This window comes from Aulonocara stuartgranti (assembly GCF_965226115.1).
Source record: "Aulonocara stuartgranti genome assembly, chromosome: 17".
Classification (NCBI taxonomy): domain Eukaryota; kingdom Metazoa; phylum Chordata; class Actinopteri; order Cichliformes; family Cichlidae; genus Aulonocara; species Aulonocara stuartgranti.
In genome coordinates this window covers 33,223,762-33,238,722 of record NC_138953.1, presented here as the reverse complement: position 1 = coordinate 33,238,722, position 14,961 = coordinate 33,223,762, and the positions used below count along the sequence as shown (strand labels likewise).

Here is a 14,961-nt window from a genome sequence, read left to right as displayed (position 1 = left end):
CTGGTTTGTGGTTTTTAGATGTATAGATTGAAGTTCTCTGGTGACCTGTAATCGTTTTTCTTTGGCGCCAAAGACTATTACCTCAGTTTTGTTTTTGTTTAGCTGGAGAAAATTGTGGCACAGCCAGTCATTGATTTCCTCAATGCATTTACCAAGAGCCTGTACAGGGCCTCGGTCTCCTGGTGACATTGTGATATATATTTGTGTGTCATCTGCATAGCTGTGGTAGTTTATTTTGTTGTTCTTTATAATCTGTGCCAGTGGGAGCATGTAAATGTTAAACAGAGGGGGTCCCAAGATGGAACCTTGGGGAACTCCACATGTGATACTAGTCTGCTCAGATGTGAAGTTACCTATTGATACAAAGTATTTCCTGTTTTCTAAGTATGTTTTGAACCAGTTTAGTACAGTTCCTGAAAGACCTGCCCAGTTCTCCAGTCGTTTGAGTAATATGTTGTGGTCAACTGTATCAAATGCTGCACTGAGATCCAGTAAAACTAAGACTGACATTTTTCCACTGTCTGTGTTAAGACATATGTCATTAAACACTTTTGTCAGAGCGGTTTCAGTGCTGTGGTTCTGTCTAAAACCTGACTGGAAGGCATCGTAGCAGTTATTCTGTTTTGCAGAATAACTGCACTGAAACATTAGTTTTTACTCCTCAAGCTTTAGTTACATTCCTAAAATAACATTACCATTGAGATCTTTCTGCTGTTTCTTAAATGTCTGTCCCTAACTTCTAACCCTCTTCTTGCACTTTGCTCCTGCTTTTCGCTGTCAGAGGCGACTCCTACTCCTGCAATTGTCTACGGTAAACAATGTCCACATTGTCGCAATTTGTAGCTTCCATTAGCTTAACTCATTGTGTGTGTCCTTTGGCTACTTCCTTTCATGGTGTACATTACTTTTATACTACTTGAATTTTGGCAGTCTGCTGTCTCAAATCAAACACACAAGTAATTAAAGTTGCCTTTGCAGTGTTTCACCTGCTGCTGTCATGCTAGCTACTGCATTTTATGTACTTTTGCAAAGTGTAGTGCGTTTAACAATATGGAAGACATCATTTTAACACACACGAACACTAAATTCTGATGACACATCGTATGTAATGTGAGGTTTTACCTGCAACACCTGAACAAATCTGGTGCTGTTCGCTAACTAGCAGTAGTATCATCATCAGTGTTGTCAGGTTGGTCACAGTCAACTGCTAAAACTGTACAAAATTCTACAAAATAATACTATTTTCAAGTTAATTAAGTAATTAAACTGTAACAATCATAGCTTAACGGGTGGGCCAGTCTGAACAAAACTTTGCAAAAACTTTTGTCACACATACAGCGCTGCTTAACATCTATTTGGTTTGTTTTTTTGTTTTTTAAAGATTTATTAAAAATCCCAGTTCTTGATTATTTTTATTTATTTATTTATTTTATTCAGCGTATGTTGCCCGTGTACAGAACCACCCATAGGACAGGCTTTTGCTAGTAACTTTTGATGAGCTGGTGTTGATGATATAAAGCTAGTCCTGGTGATGAAGATCACACAGGTTTTGGTCAAGATCATTAATTAAAAGCTGTTTTTTATTTAATATATGAATGGAAATGCCCTCTTTTTTTATGATATTACACAGTTTCATTTGGTCTAGTAGTTAGTTTTTAAATATATGTTTAATGTTTTTTCAGTTTGTACATACATACATCACAGAGCTTATATGCAACATACATATTTGCATAAATGAGACACATTTTGACATGTTTTACTCAATTATATAAAAATGCATTATTTTAAAAGTGTCTGTCATAAAAAATGATAAAGTTGCAAAAACTGTCACAAAAAATTGGATATAACAGTCCTAACTTTTGCCAATAATGTGCAGCATTCGGCTGTGATTGACCCATTAACCTTTTGACCCTGCAGTCTGATTATTTCTGGTCAATTTTGTCTTAAAACTTGCCATAAACTTTAAATCCCACCATACTTGCATAGAATGCATGTGAGCGTTTTAAAAGTTTTTCGTCACTGTTAATGATGGGTACATTTGCACCCACGTTTTCAATATTTGGACCTCTCCTCAGGACTGTGTGAGTGCATACAAACTGTTGACTGACATTCATGTTTTTTAAATAAGAAAAACACAGTTAATGATGTAATCCGGCTAACAAATGTTGGTGTTAACCTCACTAGCTACCCATCAAAATACCTGCTGTACATTTCATTTACTGCTGTTATGTTTTTAATTGTGGAAAAGTGTTGTATTGGTGCCAAATTTTATATGGAAACAGAAGCAAGGTACTAAATTTCTTATTGCATTCACAGAGAAACCTGACCCTCCGACTGACCTGGAGCTGACAGACCAAACAGAGAGGAGTGTCCAGCTCACCTGGACCCCAGGAGATGAAAACAACAGTCCTATAGAGAGTATGAAATTCTCAGTGCTGGAGCAGTTTGCTCAGATTGTACTATCGGCAGACATGATTTAACCTACAGTAATTATGACCTGTACAAATGAAAACAAAGTTTCTGCTGTTAAAAACATTCATGACATCTGAATCTTTTATCTTCTCCAGAATTTCTGATCCAGTATGAGGATCTTCTCCACCAGCCAGGAGTTTGGACAAACCTGACAGAGGTTCCTGGTACTAGCACCACAGCACAGCTGCACCTCTCTCCATACGTTTACTACTCCTTCAGAGCGCTGGCTAAAAATCGTGTCGGCTATAGTGAGCCGAGCCAGTCCTCACGTCAATATAGGACCAACCCTGCAGGTAAAAGTCACTGAAAATAGAAATATGTTAATCATCTTAACACAAAAATAAATTCAGACCGAACCAGGATTCTTTGGTTTTCTCAGCTCCTGATGAAAACCCATCAGGTGTTCAGGGAGTAGGAACCGAGCCAGGCAACTTGGTCATCTCCTGGACAGTGAGATGGTTTTAATTATATTTCAGATTGATTTGAGCCTAAATGTATTGTATAGATGAAATATGCAAGTACTAATTAACATTACTCTCTGTGTAGCCACTCACAGGACTCCAGTCCAATGGGCCCGGTCTGGAATATAAAGTGCAGTGGAGACAGAAGGATGTTGAGAAGGAGTGGTCAGCACAGAATGTGGCCAATGTATCCCAGTGGGTTGTGTCTGGAACTCCAACATATGTGCCCTATGAAATCAAAGTTCAAGCTTTCAACGATTATGGTGTTGGGCCTGAACCTGAAGTGGCGTTTGGATACTCTGGAGAAGACTGTAAGTGCATTCTGTGGAAATACGTTTCTTTTCGGTATTAGATCAGAACTATGGAAGATAGAAAAAGATAAAGCAGACTGGGAAGTTTGAGAATGAGCATCTGTTGTTTAAGGTTTCAATAACAGGCGCTGTAACCCTTGTCATTTTGTTTTATAGTATTGGTCAAGTCATAAATAAGTCTAGTTATGTGACATACTATAAAACCTTACTGTGTTTACTATTACAAGACCACGATCCATCACCACAGTGTTTTCAAACTGGTTCAACTTAATATTTCATATTCTCTGTTTTGCAGTGCCTTTGTCTGCTCCAGAGAGTGTGCAGGTCATGGTTCATAACAGCACACTGGCAGAAGTACACTGGGAGCCCATATCACCGCCCTCTGTCAGAGGAAAACTACAGGGATACAAGGTATTGTCTTATGCCACATTTCCCCCTCCATCACAGAGATGTCAAAGTAGATGTCCCAATCTTATGACATTAATGTCACTTATAAATACAACCAACTCTATAGATACTATGAAAATAGTCCTTCTTGAGTAGTTGGGTCCCAGTTTCCCTTGAGAAGTACCTTAATTTTTTTGTGGCATAGATTCAACAAGGTGCTGGAAACATTCGTCTGCTGCCCATTTTTCAGCTGCACAACCAGCTCAAAGTATGCCAAGAACATTTTCCCTACAACACTACACCACCTCTAACAGCCTGAACCTTTTATACAAGCCAAGATGGAGTCATGCTTTCATGTTGTTCACACCAAATTTTGACCTCAACATTTCAATGTTTCAGCAGAAAACAAGATTCATCAGGGCAGGCAACATTTTTCCGATCTTCTGTTGTTCAACTTTAGTCAGACCATGTGAATTGTAGCTTCAGGGTTCTGTTTTAGCTGAGAGGACTGGCACCAATTGTGGTCTTCTGCTGCTGTGCTTTCAGAAATGGTCTTCTGCAAACCTTGGTTGTAACAAGTGGTTATTTTTAAGTTCTTGTTGCTCTCCCACCAAAGCAAAACCAAAACAGTCTGGCTATTCTTCTTTGACCTCTAGAATCAACAGGCATTTTTCCCCGAGAACTGCCGCTTACTGGATATTTTCTTGTTTTCCTTTTATTGCTATATGATTTTTTTTTAAAATCATTTTTTGTATATTCTAAGAAGTAGTTGATCCCAGCAGATTAGCAGCATCTGGCACCAACATCCATTCTGATGCTAGGTTTGAACTTCAGCAGGTCATCTTGACCATGTCTACATGGCTAACCCTACGAAGGTGCTGGCATGTGATTGGCTGCTTAGATATTTGCATTAACAAGCAGTTGAAAAGGTGTATCTAACAAAGTGACTGGTGAGTGTATGTCTGAATGAGTGTAGTATAGGAAGTAAGGAAAAAGAAAGAAAAAAGTTACTTTGAGCTTTGAAGGAGAGCCAAAAAGCTTTTCTCTGTTTTTTTTTTTTTACTGAGCATCACTTTAATTCTCCTGTTTTGTGTTGGGGAACCTGGTTACAACATCACAATGATTCATTTAACTCTTGGTGTGTTTTTCTCCAGGTATACTACAGGCGAAAGCATGGTTTGCATGAGACAGAAGAGGAGACTGATCAGGAAATGCAAGTTTTGACTTTCAGTGGAAACCGAAGTGAGGGACGATTGCCAGGCCTCCAGCCTTACAGTGTCTATAGTCTCTCTATCAGAGTCCTTAATAACAAAGGAGAAGGGCCTTCTAGCCAAAGCAAGACATTTGAGACACCTGAGGGAGGTGTGTATGTCTTTCGGTCCAAAGAAGAATAAAAAAAAACTTGTACTGTAATAGGATGCCAAGTTCCTCCAAATTTTAAATGGATCACCACACTTTGAATGTTGCTATACTACAATATCTTAAATGTACATATTAATACAAAATATATATTTTACCTGCTGCTAGTAGCACTGTTTGTACTAGTAAGACAGCCTACCAAATACAAGGGCACACAGAACCAACATCCAATTAAAGCCTTAACAGTCATACATGTACTCCTTAGCCACTATTATATGACCTTCAAATATAAAATATTTGTATCCTACAAATGCTCATGTAGCCAACAGACTCAGAGTTAATTCTGGTTTTGTTTTCAGTCCCAGGGCCTCCTTCTTTTCTCAGTGTAATCAACCCTGGTTTGGACTCTCTCACTCTGGAATGGGGCCCACCAATTAACAGCAATGGACGTCTCACTGGATACATTCTGAAATACCAACCAGGTAGGATTTGCAGTCCCCTTCAACTTTAAGTATTGCCACAGTATTATGCAGCATTTTTGCTTTTTCCTTTCAACTTTCATCTTTGCATTTTCCAATTGTTGGCTGTTTCTTGCCGTGTCTGCAGTCAACAATACCAGCGAACTGGGACCAGTCCAGGTCATGACCTTTCTAGCCAACGAGACCACCATTACTCTGAGTAACCTGAACTCCAGCATGCTCTACAAGTTTTACTTAAGCGCAAAGACAAACAAGGGCTCTGGCCTCATCATCACAGAGGAGGCTTTCACAGTCATGCATACAAGTGAGTCCTGTGTCCAAGAACTTGAAGTTTAAGCATTTAACTTAAGGTGAACCAAATAAAAGCTCAATAGGAAGAAAACGTTTTAAAGCAGCCTAACCATAGCCACAGTGCAGTGACAGATGTCAGGAATTCTGTAAAAATGACAACCCTGAGGAGGTTCTGTCTCTTTCTCTTTCTCTCTTCCTTGAAGCTCGTACTCAGCCCACTGTAGAGGCAGGCAAAGGTAACCCAAGTTTGCCACTGGAAGTATCTGCATGCTAATTACATTAATAGATATTAGAAACGAAAACAGCCCTAGCATAGATGTCATGTTTATTGCACTTTTCCCTGCATGTTAAGGTAATCCAACAATTGTGAGAAACCATGCTTGTGTCCTGTTCTGTAAGAATAGGTCGTTTTTACACAGTCACACGGTGTGAAATATAGGATTTCTATGTTGTAAAATGATTTTTTCTTTCATCTTTTAGTATGTCTCTTCTTTAAATGAGCAGATTCCTTTTGCATGATGGTTTGAATTCCAGCACTAACATTTATGCTATAAACTGACTGTTTTTATAAACAAAGTAGAAATTTATTTGCTGCAGAGTTGCTCATTTTTCTTTGTGTAGATACAGAGCTGGATCAGGTGCTTCATTTTAGCTTTCAGTATTAAGAAGCGTTGCCACATTTTAACTCTCCGTGTCAGTACTGTATGCTCTTTGTTGTGATGCTTATGTATTTTGTCTCACTCTTTTCCGTGTTCTTTCAGGCCCCACAGAGCCCCCTCACCCAACTTCCCCCATCACTCAGTCTCTGCATTCCCCGTTTCACAATGGTACAAGCACTCCCTGTGTCCCTTACTCCCTCCCCCACTATCTCCCCATGAACTCAGTCCTGCAGAAATGATCCATCTTAGTAATTTTAGCTTAGCGACTTTACTCAAATGTGATTTCGTGATGGTAATGAACTAGCTTATCACTGATACAATTTTTGTCATTTTGCCTCTGTGCACCACTACAGTGGATTTTAAATCAAACAATCAAGATGTTATTGAAATGCAGTTTTAATTTATGGGGTTTAACAAAAGTATTGTAATTACTGTTTAGGAATAACTGCAATTTTTATACAGACTGACTTAGTCATCGATTTCTTGCCTCTGAGAAAGTCTTCAGCTTCAGTGAAATGTTTTACTGGCTTTTCAGACTACTGATGGCCTCCTTTATTTGCATCGACAGTCCGCATACTGAGACCTCCAGTGAAGAGATATCAAATGCAAGTTCAGCACTTTGGCACCTAAGTCCAGATTTTTCATTAGCTAAATTTCTCATAGAATAATGAGCAAAACAGGTCTCACATGGCAATGAAACTGCTTATGAGTCAATTGCGTCTCAGAAAACAGCTGTAATTCCTAAACAGTTAATACAATATTGAAATTCTGAACTTTAATCATATCTTGAATGATTGGTTTAATATCCACTGTGGTGGTGTACAGAGGCAAAACTGCCACAAGGTCACAAAAAAGTAATTAAAAAAAAAGCTCAGAAAATATTGCTAGTAATATTAACCACCTGATTGGTGTTTTATTGAGATGGACATTTTTGTAGCAGCTAACCTGACCTGTTTTTAATAATGTAACAGGAGCTTAGAATTGCACAGCGTTGTTACTTATTTTGTAATTCTTTTCTTGATTTTATTTTGTAACGTTAAAGCTACAGTACTTTGTAGACTTAACTTTAAGTTTCCAAAGATAAATGTTCACTTTATATATTGAGCCAAAACATAACAACAATGGCCTTTTTAAAAGCTTGCCTGTGGTCCACTTTACCACATGTGGTGGAAAAAACTACCAAAGACACCAGCTGTTTAATACACGCTGGCAAATTGTTCTGGAGATGTTCATAGATGTAAACATTGATATAATTTTACTTGTTTTACTGGATTTATTCTAGATTAATGTAATTTAGTAAGTTGAAAATGTAGGTGTCTTCAAAAAATGTGTACTTTTTATGTTTTATATTAGCAAAAAACAAATTTTCTCTCTCTCTTCGGTGCCCAGCGCCTCCTGTGGGTCGTGCTTTTGGCACAGTTAACACTTCTGTATCAGAGGACAGTGCAGTGATCAGTTGGGAATACTTTGGACACCATAAGAATGTATATGTGGAGTATATTGTTGAGAACAGTAAGGCTTTCTCTTGTATTTCAAAGCATCAGTGCATGTCTTGACTTGCTTACAACTGACTAGATCTGATTTTTCAAAATTAGCATTTATCCCAGTATCAGATTCCTGAATCTAATTCCTTTCCACTGCCTCGATTCCAGGTAAAGAGGAGTGGAAAAAGGAGTTTGCAAACGGTTCACACTCACATACAATAAAAGGTTTAAAGCCGGGAACTTCCTATAGGGTGAAAGTGATAGCTAAAGATGCAGCCGACCCGACAGTCCACAGCACAGACGAAATGTTGGTTACGGTGCCAGGTGAGGCAGCATGCCTCGACATAGATGGTTTTTGTTTTCAGTGCCTGCTTCATCTTTTTTTTTCCTTCATCATCAGATTTAGTTTGTTACACTCAGACATGAATGTACGGTAGTTAGTTAGCGTACAAGCATGTCAGAAGTTGCCATCAGTAGCCTCTGGTCTAATGCATGTCATTTAAAGTCGCCACCGCAATGCCCATTATTACCCATTATTACCATTATTACTCTTTTAATTTTGTTGTGTTAGTGCCTACATGCATTGAGGATCAGAACTGCTGAAATAAAAAATTAACAAAGACAGAAACACGTGACTCTGTAAAACAAAATAATACCCCCCACACCCATATTTCTTTGCCCTTTTTCAGGCACTTTTAGCTTCTTCGACTTATCCAGTTTAACTGAACACCTCATTTTTCCAGTAATCTGGAAACATAAAAAATTAGACTTCTACGGTGCACACTTTGCACACAACGACAGCAACCTAGTTTCAATACTAAAACAACAATGTAATCGAAAAACAGAAATAATTTAGTCTGGCTAAATAAATAGGAAAATGGAAAGGTAAGTATATATGAAATTAATACAATTGAAAGTAGACAGAAGCAGAAAATTTATAGAAAAGTAAATACATACAGAAGTAAACACATCTTACTGTGATCCACAAGGTCTCTGCTTGTGGATTATATGGTCACGCTGTCTGACAACCACCCAGCAACAGAAAAAAACATCACAGACCAAACAATATTGTTGCAAGAGCATGTATCAATGCATTAATATTGTGTGCATTTTTGTTTTGCATTCTTTTTCATGCATTAAAGACAATTTTGATAAGGAGAGATCATTTGGAAGAACTGAATGTGATTTACTGAGATACAGAATTCAATTAAGCTACTTGGTGATTAGACTCTGATAACCTGTCATAGCAGGACAGAATCTCAGCGGTGATAAGAATTAGGACAAGACCCACCGTAGTGTAAATGCTGGTGGTGATGAAGATGAAGATGAAGGCTTGGATGAGACGGATTGCACGAAAGCAGATTGAAAGAAAAGTGCTGAGATTTTAAGTATGCAAAATAGAGGCCAATTGGCTCTGTTCTGTGGGGTGGGGAAAGAAAATGATTGGACTAGAGTAATGATGTCAGCGTTGTCAGTTTGACACCGTAGGAAAGTGGAAGTGATATAAAGAATAGGCTAGCAGTTTGAGCACTGACAGCAGTAGTGATTACAGATCTTCCTTATTGAACATCACCATAAGCGTCATAATAATTTATTTAAAGTCATTTATTTATTCCCCAATTCTTTTTTTTAAATTTTGGCTGTTTTGGTCCTCCATATAAATCGTCATATTAACCCATTTCACAGTTCCATCCTGTGTTTACAGCTTCTGTTAATCTCAGTGTTGCTCAGCATGAAGAGGACAGTTTCACTGTTATAGGAGCCTAGAAGTACATTTTGAGCTGACACTTAATGTTTATCTTATTTCTGTGAACTTCTCCCCACCCGTTTTTCTTTCTTTCTTTCCTCTTTCTTTCTTTCTCCAGCTGTAGCCAGCCGGCAGGTAGACATCGCTACCCAGGGCTGGTTTATTGGACTGATGTGTGCCATCGCTCTCCTCATCTTGGTGCTTCTAATAGTGTGTTTCATCAAGAGAAACAAGGGTGGCAAATATCCAGGTAAACCACACATTATCTGTGTGCATTATGAGTCCAAGCCTGTAGTCGGGAATGCGCAGAAATTTAAATTAATTGCTGTTGAAACTGACAGTGAAAGAAAAAGAAGACGCTCACCAAGACCCAGAGATCCAACCCATGAAGGAGGATGATGGGACATTTGGAGAGTACAGGTGAGAGACGTTCTTCAGTCAGAGAAGCATGGTTAAAATAGGACCAGAGCAGTGTATGAGCGTTCTCTTTGTGTTGGTCCATTGTGTCCTGACTGGGCTGTTTGTATATGTAGAACATTTTACCAGGCTGCAGAAACACTCCCCACTCCAGACTCGATTACCAAACACTCCACAGAGGCAAGGCGATATCCAAACTACTCTGCTTTGACTCTTACATTTACCAACTCACCTGCACATTGCCCATCTAATATAAAAGAAGCTTTTTCATATTATACAATATGTAAATTTTAACAAGTTGTTTCATCTCTGACCTCTTAAATTGTATACTAACTGCTCTTAAAACAAATGAGATCTTGCATGCTTCGACTAGGAGAGCTGAAAGCGCTGTCTGTTTCCAAAAAAAGCTCACAAAAAATAGACACTCACCGTGGCTCATGAATTGCTTTTCATGTGTCCTTCCACTTTTATCTTTCTGTTTTGTTTTTCGGGGGGAGGGGTTTAGGTCGATGGAGAGGTAAGACAAGATGCGATAAAAGCAGCATGCAATTCAAGCAACCTATAAAACCTCCTTGAGTTTCTGATTAAAGAGAAAATGAAGGCAGAGACTACTGTGTCATGATGCTCATTATAGTACCAGCATTAACACTCCAGATTTACCATTTAATATTACTGCTTTAACTGCTTCTAGCTCCCTTCATTTTATTGTTTTAATAATGATAATGTCTTTAATATCTCCATTAAGTGCTAAAGTACTTGTATGATCCTCACTGTAGCTGCCATAGTATTGAATAAAACTCAATGTGTTAATACAGGTGGAGCGTGACAAAATGGTTTAAATGATGCTGTTTGCATTTTGGATTCCTGCATGTAAAGCGAAAGCATATTGACTGAAAGCGTTTCAGAAATTGCATTCGGATGCAGGTACATTGCAAAGGACTTGAACGGCACGTATTTGCAAACTCCTCTTGCAGCGCTGCACCCGGACTTGAACCACCACAGCACTAACACCCTAAATGATATTTAACTGAGCTGCTCCACTGTACAATAACAGTACCACAACGTGTAATGTATCACTTACCCCATGATTTTGCTCATTTTAAGTTTTTAGTTTAAAAAAGTAATCACTTGTGGATGTATTTGCACACTTGAAGTGAGCTTCATCAAAATGTGTACCAAAGATGGCATAAAGTTGCAGTGATATTGTCACTGTGGTAAGCTATGCTTGTGCAGTGGAAAAGCCAGACTGCTTATGTGCTTGAAGAGCCTGTTTTCTTTCTAAAAGGTTATGAGAAGTGCAGAAGACGTTCTGCAAGCTGCACGAGTTCTTTCTCAGCCATCTTCCTACTCCTTACAGTGACACTGAGGACCACAAGCCGCTGAAGGGTAGCCGGACGCCGTCCAATGGGACGGTGCGGCGTGACGAGAGCGATGACAGTCTGGTGGATTATGGTGAAGGTGGGGACGGGCAGTTCAACGAGGACGGCTCCTTCATCGGCCAGTACAGCGGCAAGAAAGAAAAAGACACGCATGAAGGCAACGAGAGCTCAGAGGCCCCGTCGCCTGTCAACGCCATGAATTCATTTGTCTAACAAAGGGCCACAGCCTGGCTGCAACGCTTGCTTCAGCCACTCCCTTGTCACCCTGGCAAATGTGACCATCTCTGTGGTGACAGCTGCTAAGGTGACAGTTGTTGTGGACACCTACCTTAACCCCTTGGTGGTTCTCACTCCGGTGGCCATGGCTAACTGTCACCAAGACTGCTGACACGACCTCATCCCCACACCTGCCAGCCCCGGTCACACTGTGACCTCCACTCATCAAGACGCACTCAACATGGCAAAGACCGGCTCCACATCACCCATAACCATTGAAAGAAGGTGTGAAATGAGGGAAGGAGAGAGCAAACAATACAGAAAAGCAAAAGGAATGTACCCGAAGGGGTTTTTACCACTCAGACTGAGCACGAATCTTTTAAGTGTGTTAGTGCCATTTGATATCCTTTGCAAAATATACAAGATATGAAATATCAAAAAAGATATATTTTATCAAGCTACAGTACATAACCAGAAGGCAGGCAAAAAAAAATGCATCCAATCCCATTCATAAACATGTGCATGGAGTAAATTGTGATCCTAATAAGCGTTTTACCACACTCGTGTCAGTTGTTGCAGAGGTAAGCTGCGTGTTGAAACTGTATACCATGCACGCCTACAAGCAGCTGGGTATGTCTTTTATTGTTTCCTTTTTTTTATCAGTCAGAAAGTGTCAAATCACGTATGATATATAGAGGGAAAAAAAGACAGCAGTGTCTTTGCAGAGACTGCTGTGAAATGTGTGACTCCAAGTAGAAGCTAACATAGGTTTTTGACCTTTTTTGTACATATGTGGTAGAAGAAGAAGAAAGCTATATTTTAAGGACAGGTATGTCTATTTGCGGTCATTAAAAACCTGGCTAGACATTAGATAAGCTCAGCTTTCAGCCACTTATCACACCAGCCAGCTAGCCAGACCTCCCACACTTAACTGCAGTCGGCCTCCCATTCTTTTCTTTTTTGCAGTCTTTTGTGTTTTTCCCAAGCCCGCGCTTCTTCTCACTGATCTCTTAAGTGGTGATTGATCCAGTGTCATTGCCAGGTGCTTCCACCTCGAGTTGTGGCCCATGCGCAGGCCTCTGTTTTACGTGGACAGAGCTAACCGCTACCCCAGCACTGCTTCCAATAGCATTCCTTCTTGCATATGTGCTGTGCGTACTGTGCTGCAAATATGTCGCATTTAGAGAAAGGTTCACTGAGAGATGGTGCAGCGGTGTCTGGATGTTTGGATGTTAATGATTGAGAAGCTCTCAGCACGGTTTCTAGTGCCTTTGTAGTGAACGGCAACCTGATTCATAGTTGCATACATGAGACAGACCAGAGCTCAGAGCAGTTCAAGAAGTCTACAGCTGCGATACATTCAGAATACCACCCGACCTTACCTTAATAACAGCTTTAAAAGCTACGCGAGTGTTCAACACCGCAAAAAAATGCGCTTCAGGATTTCGCTGATAATAAAGTTGTTCATAGGGGAACATTAAAACTAAGACCATTTTATCAGCTGTAATGCCACTAAATATTGTATGTGGGCTAGTTATTTAAAAAAAATAGCCTCTTTCATTTTGGAGTCCAGGGTTCCTACACAGTGCTATAAACGTGACTTGATTTGAACAATTTTGATGTTACACAGTGGCGTTTGTTGTGAGGGATCGCTTCCACCTATAGATTGCTATGCCCTTGTTGACAATCATATTATCCAGCTACCATCAGCTCACAGTGTATACGCATCATATAATCATACCATCCAGCTATGAACACTCGATAATAAAATGGGAAAAATGTGTCATGTGTACATTTCAAACTTCTCCCAACCTGTTGGGAGCACTAAACAACTGCCAACCTTCTCACCAGGTAACCGCCAGTGGGAACCAGACTCAACATCTGGAATAGACTTACATTTGCTGGTAGCGCTTAGAAACGACGCGGTCATAAAAATGATACTGAATGTGAAAACAGGTGTATCTGTTCATGTGAAAATATTGCTTGTTTCACTCCAAATGGTAAAACACACTGGTGACTTCGGTTTATGCATTCAACCCTTATGCTGTATGTCGTCTCAGTCTGAGCGCAGTGAGTTTTATATTACTGTAAAATGAATGAAGCTTAAGTGTGAATGTCCGGGTGCACGAGAGTGAGCGTGTGCACCACATGCATGCTACCGCGTTACAGCGTGCCCAATGTATGCCGTTGCTTTCTGTTTCCATTGGTACCAGTCTATAATTCCAATGTGCGTCAAGCAGTCTGCTCCCACTCTCAACAGGACATGCAAAACTTTCTTTCCTTTCCTTTTCTTTTTCAGAGAACATTTCCATGTGTTGGGTTTATCATAACTTGCATCAAGTTTTTAGGTTGCAACGTGTCAGCTTTCCACGTGTAGATATTTCTGTTGCATTTTTGTAAATAATACTTTGAATTGAGCACGTTGAGGTCGAAGGTGAGAGCTAGACCTCAGTCAGTTCAGTGTGAGATGGGACTATTTACAGTTATCATTCTTTTTCATTTGGTGTGAAGTTATTTTATATTTTAACCCGTCAGGTGACTTTGCAAATGTTTAGCCGATCAGGTATCAAAGGAGATTATTTAACTTGTGACTGAGCTCTTGTGACACCTGTATTGTTTCTGTTTTAGACAGTTCATGCACATTTTCTGTATTTTTTACAAATAAATTAAAAAAAAAAAAGGCACACAGTTAAATAGGCTATATCATTTAAAATAAACACATGCATCTATTTTGGGACAACACCGTGTGGGTGGATGTAGCTTGCACAAGAACTATTGTCCTAAACTAGACATCAGTTAAAAATGATATCCTTTTAAAGCGTGTGCATCCAAAAAGAAGACAAAAACCCCCACAATTAATATTAATTGGGAGCATATGGAAATATGGTCAGCATGGATTTATAACCGAACTGGCAAATTGGAATGTGAATACACCAGAAATGATGTTCTAGTTACTGGTTAACATACAGTAGGCTACACAGTATATGATATGACATTCTGGTTAATGTTAACGCTACACGGGAAGCATGAAAGGCTGTCAAAATGGTTTACTCTACGATATAATATTGCAAAATATTTTGTATTTTAAATGAAGTTTAAAAAAATGAAATAAATGTTGGTTTCAGGATTCCACAACTCGTATGTTTTTCTTTGACTTTGTACAAGGGGTAAAACATAAAGTGTGTATGTGCGTGTGTGTGGCGCCACCTAGTGCATGATTTGTCTTTTCTCCAGCTAATGACCAGCAGAGATTAACAACTGAAAGTTAATCCTCACAAGATTAACATACATCTGGGGCA

General features: G+C 39.4%; 1 protein-coding gene across 3 annotated transcripts in view; it reads left to right on the top strand.

Annotated features, from left to right (window-relative positions):
• Positions 1-14,789, top strand: part of nrcama (neuronal cell adhesion molecule a) — a 64,265-nt gene extending 49,476 nt beyond the window's left edge. For 2 of the 3 annotated variants that reach the window (XM_082511957.1, XM_082511956.1), the window contains 16 exons: positions 782-811; positions 2,317-2,418; positions 2,568-2,765; positions 2,852-2,922; positions 3,019-3,244; positions 3,540-3,655; positions 4,786-4,993; positions 5,350-5,472; positions 5,597-5,773; positions 5,964-5,996; positions 6,522-6,587; positions 7,809-7,931; positions 8,072-8,227; positions 9,769-9,900; positions 9,992-10,070; positions 11,425-14,789. In XM_082511957.1, the coding sequence (XP_082368083.1) occupies positions 782-811; positions 2,317-2,418; positions 2,568-2,765; positions 2,852-2,922; positions 3,019-3,244; positions 3,540-3,655; positions 4,786-4,993; positions 5,350-5,472; positions 5,597-5,773; positions 5,964-5,996; positions 6,522-6,587; positions 7,809-7,931; positions 8,072-8,227; positions 9,769-9,900; positions 9,992-10,070; positions 11,425-11,659 (2,075 nt within the window). In that variant the 3' untranslated portion in view covers positions 11,660-14,789. The remainder of the gene's footprint in view (positions 1-781; positions 812-2,316; positions 2,419-2,567; positions 2,766-2,851; positions 2,923-3,018; positions 3,245-3,539; positions 3,656-4,785; positions 4,994-5,349; positions 5,473-5,596; positions 5,774-5,963; positions 5,997-6,521; positions 6,588-7,808; positions 7,932-8,071; positions 8,228-9,768; positions 9,901-9,991; positions 10,071-11,424) is intronic. The other variant, XM_082511958.1, reaches the window with a different exon arrangement.
• The last annotated feature ends 172 nt before the right edge of the window (positions 14,790-14,961 follow it).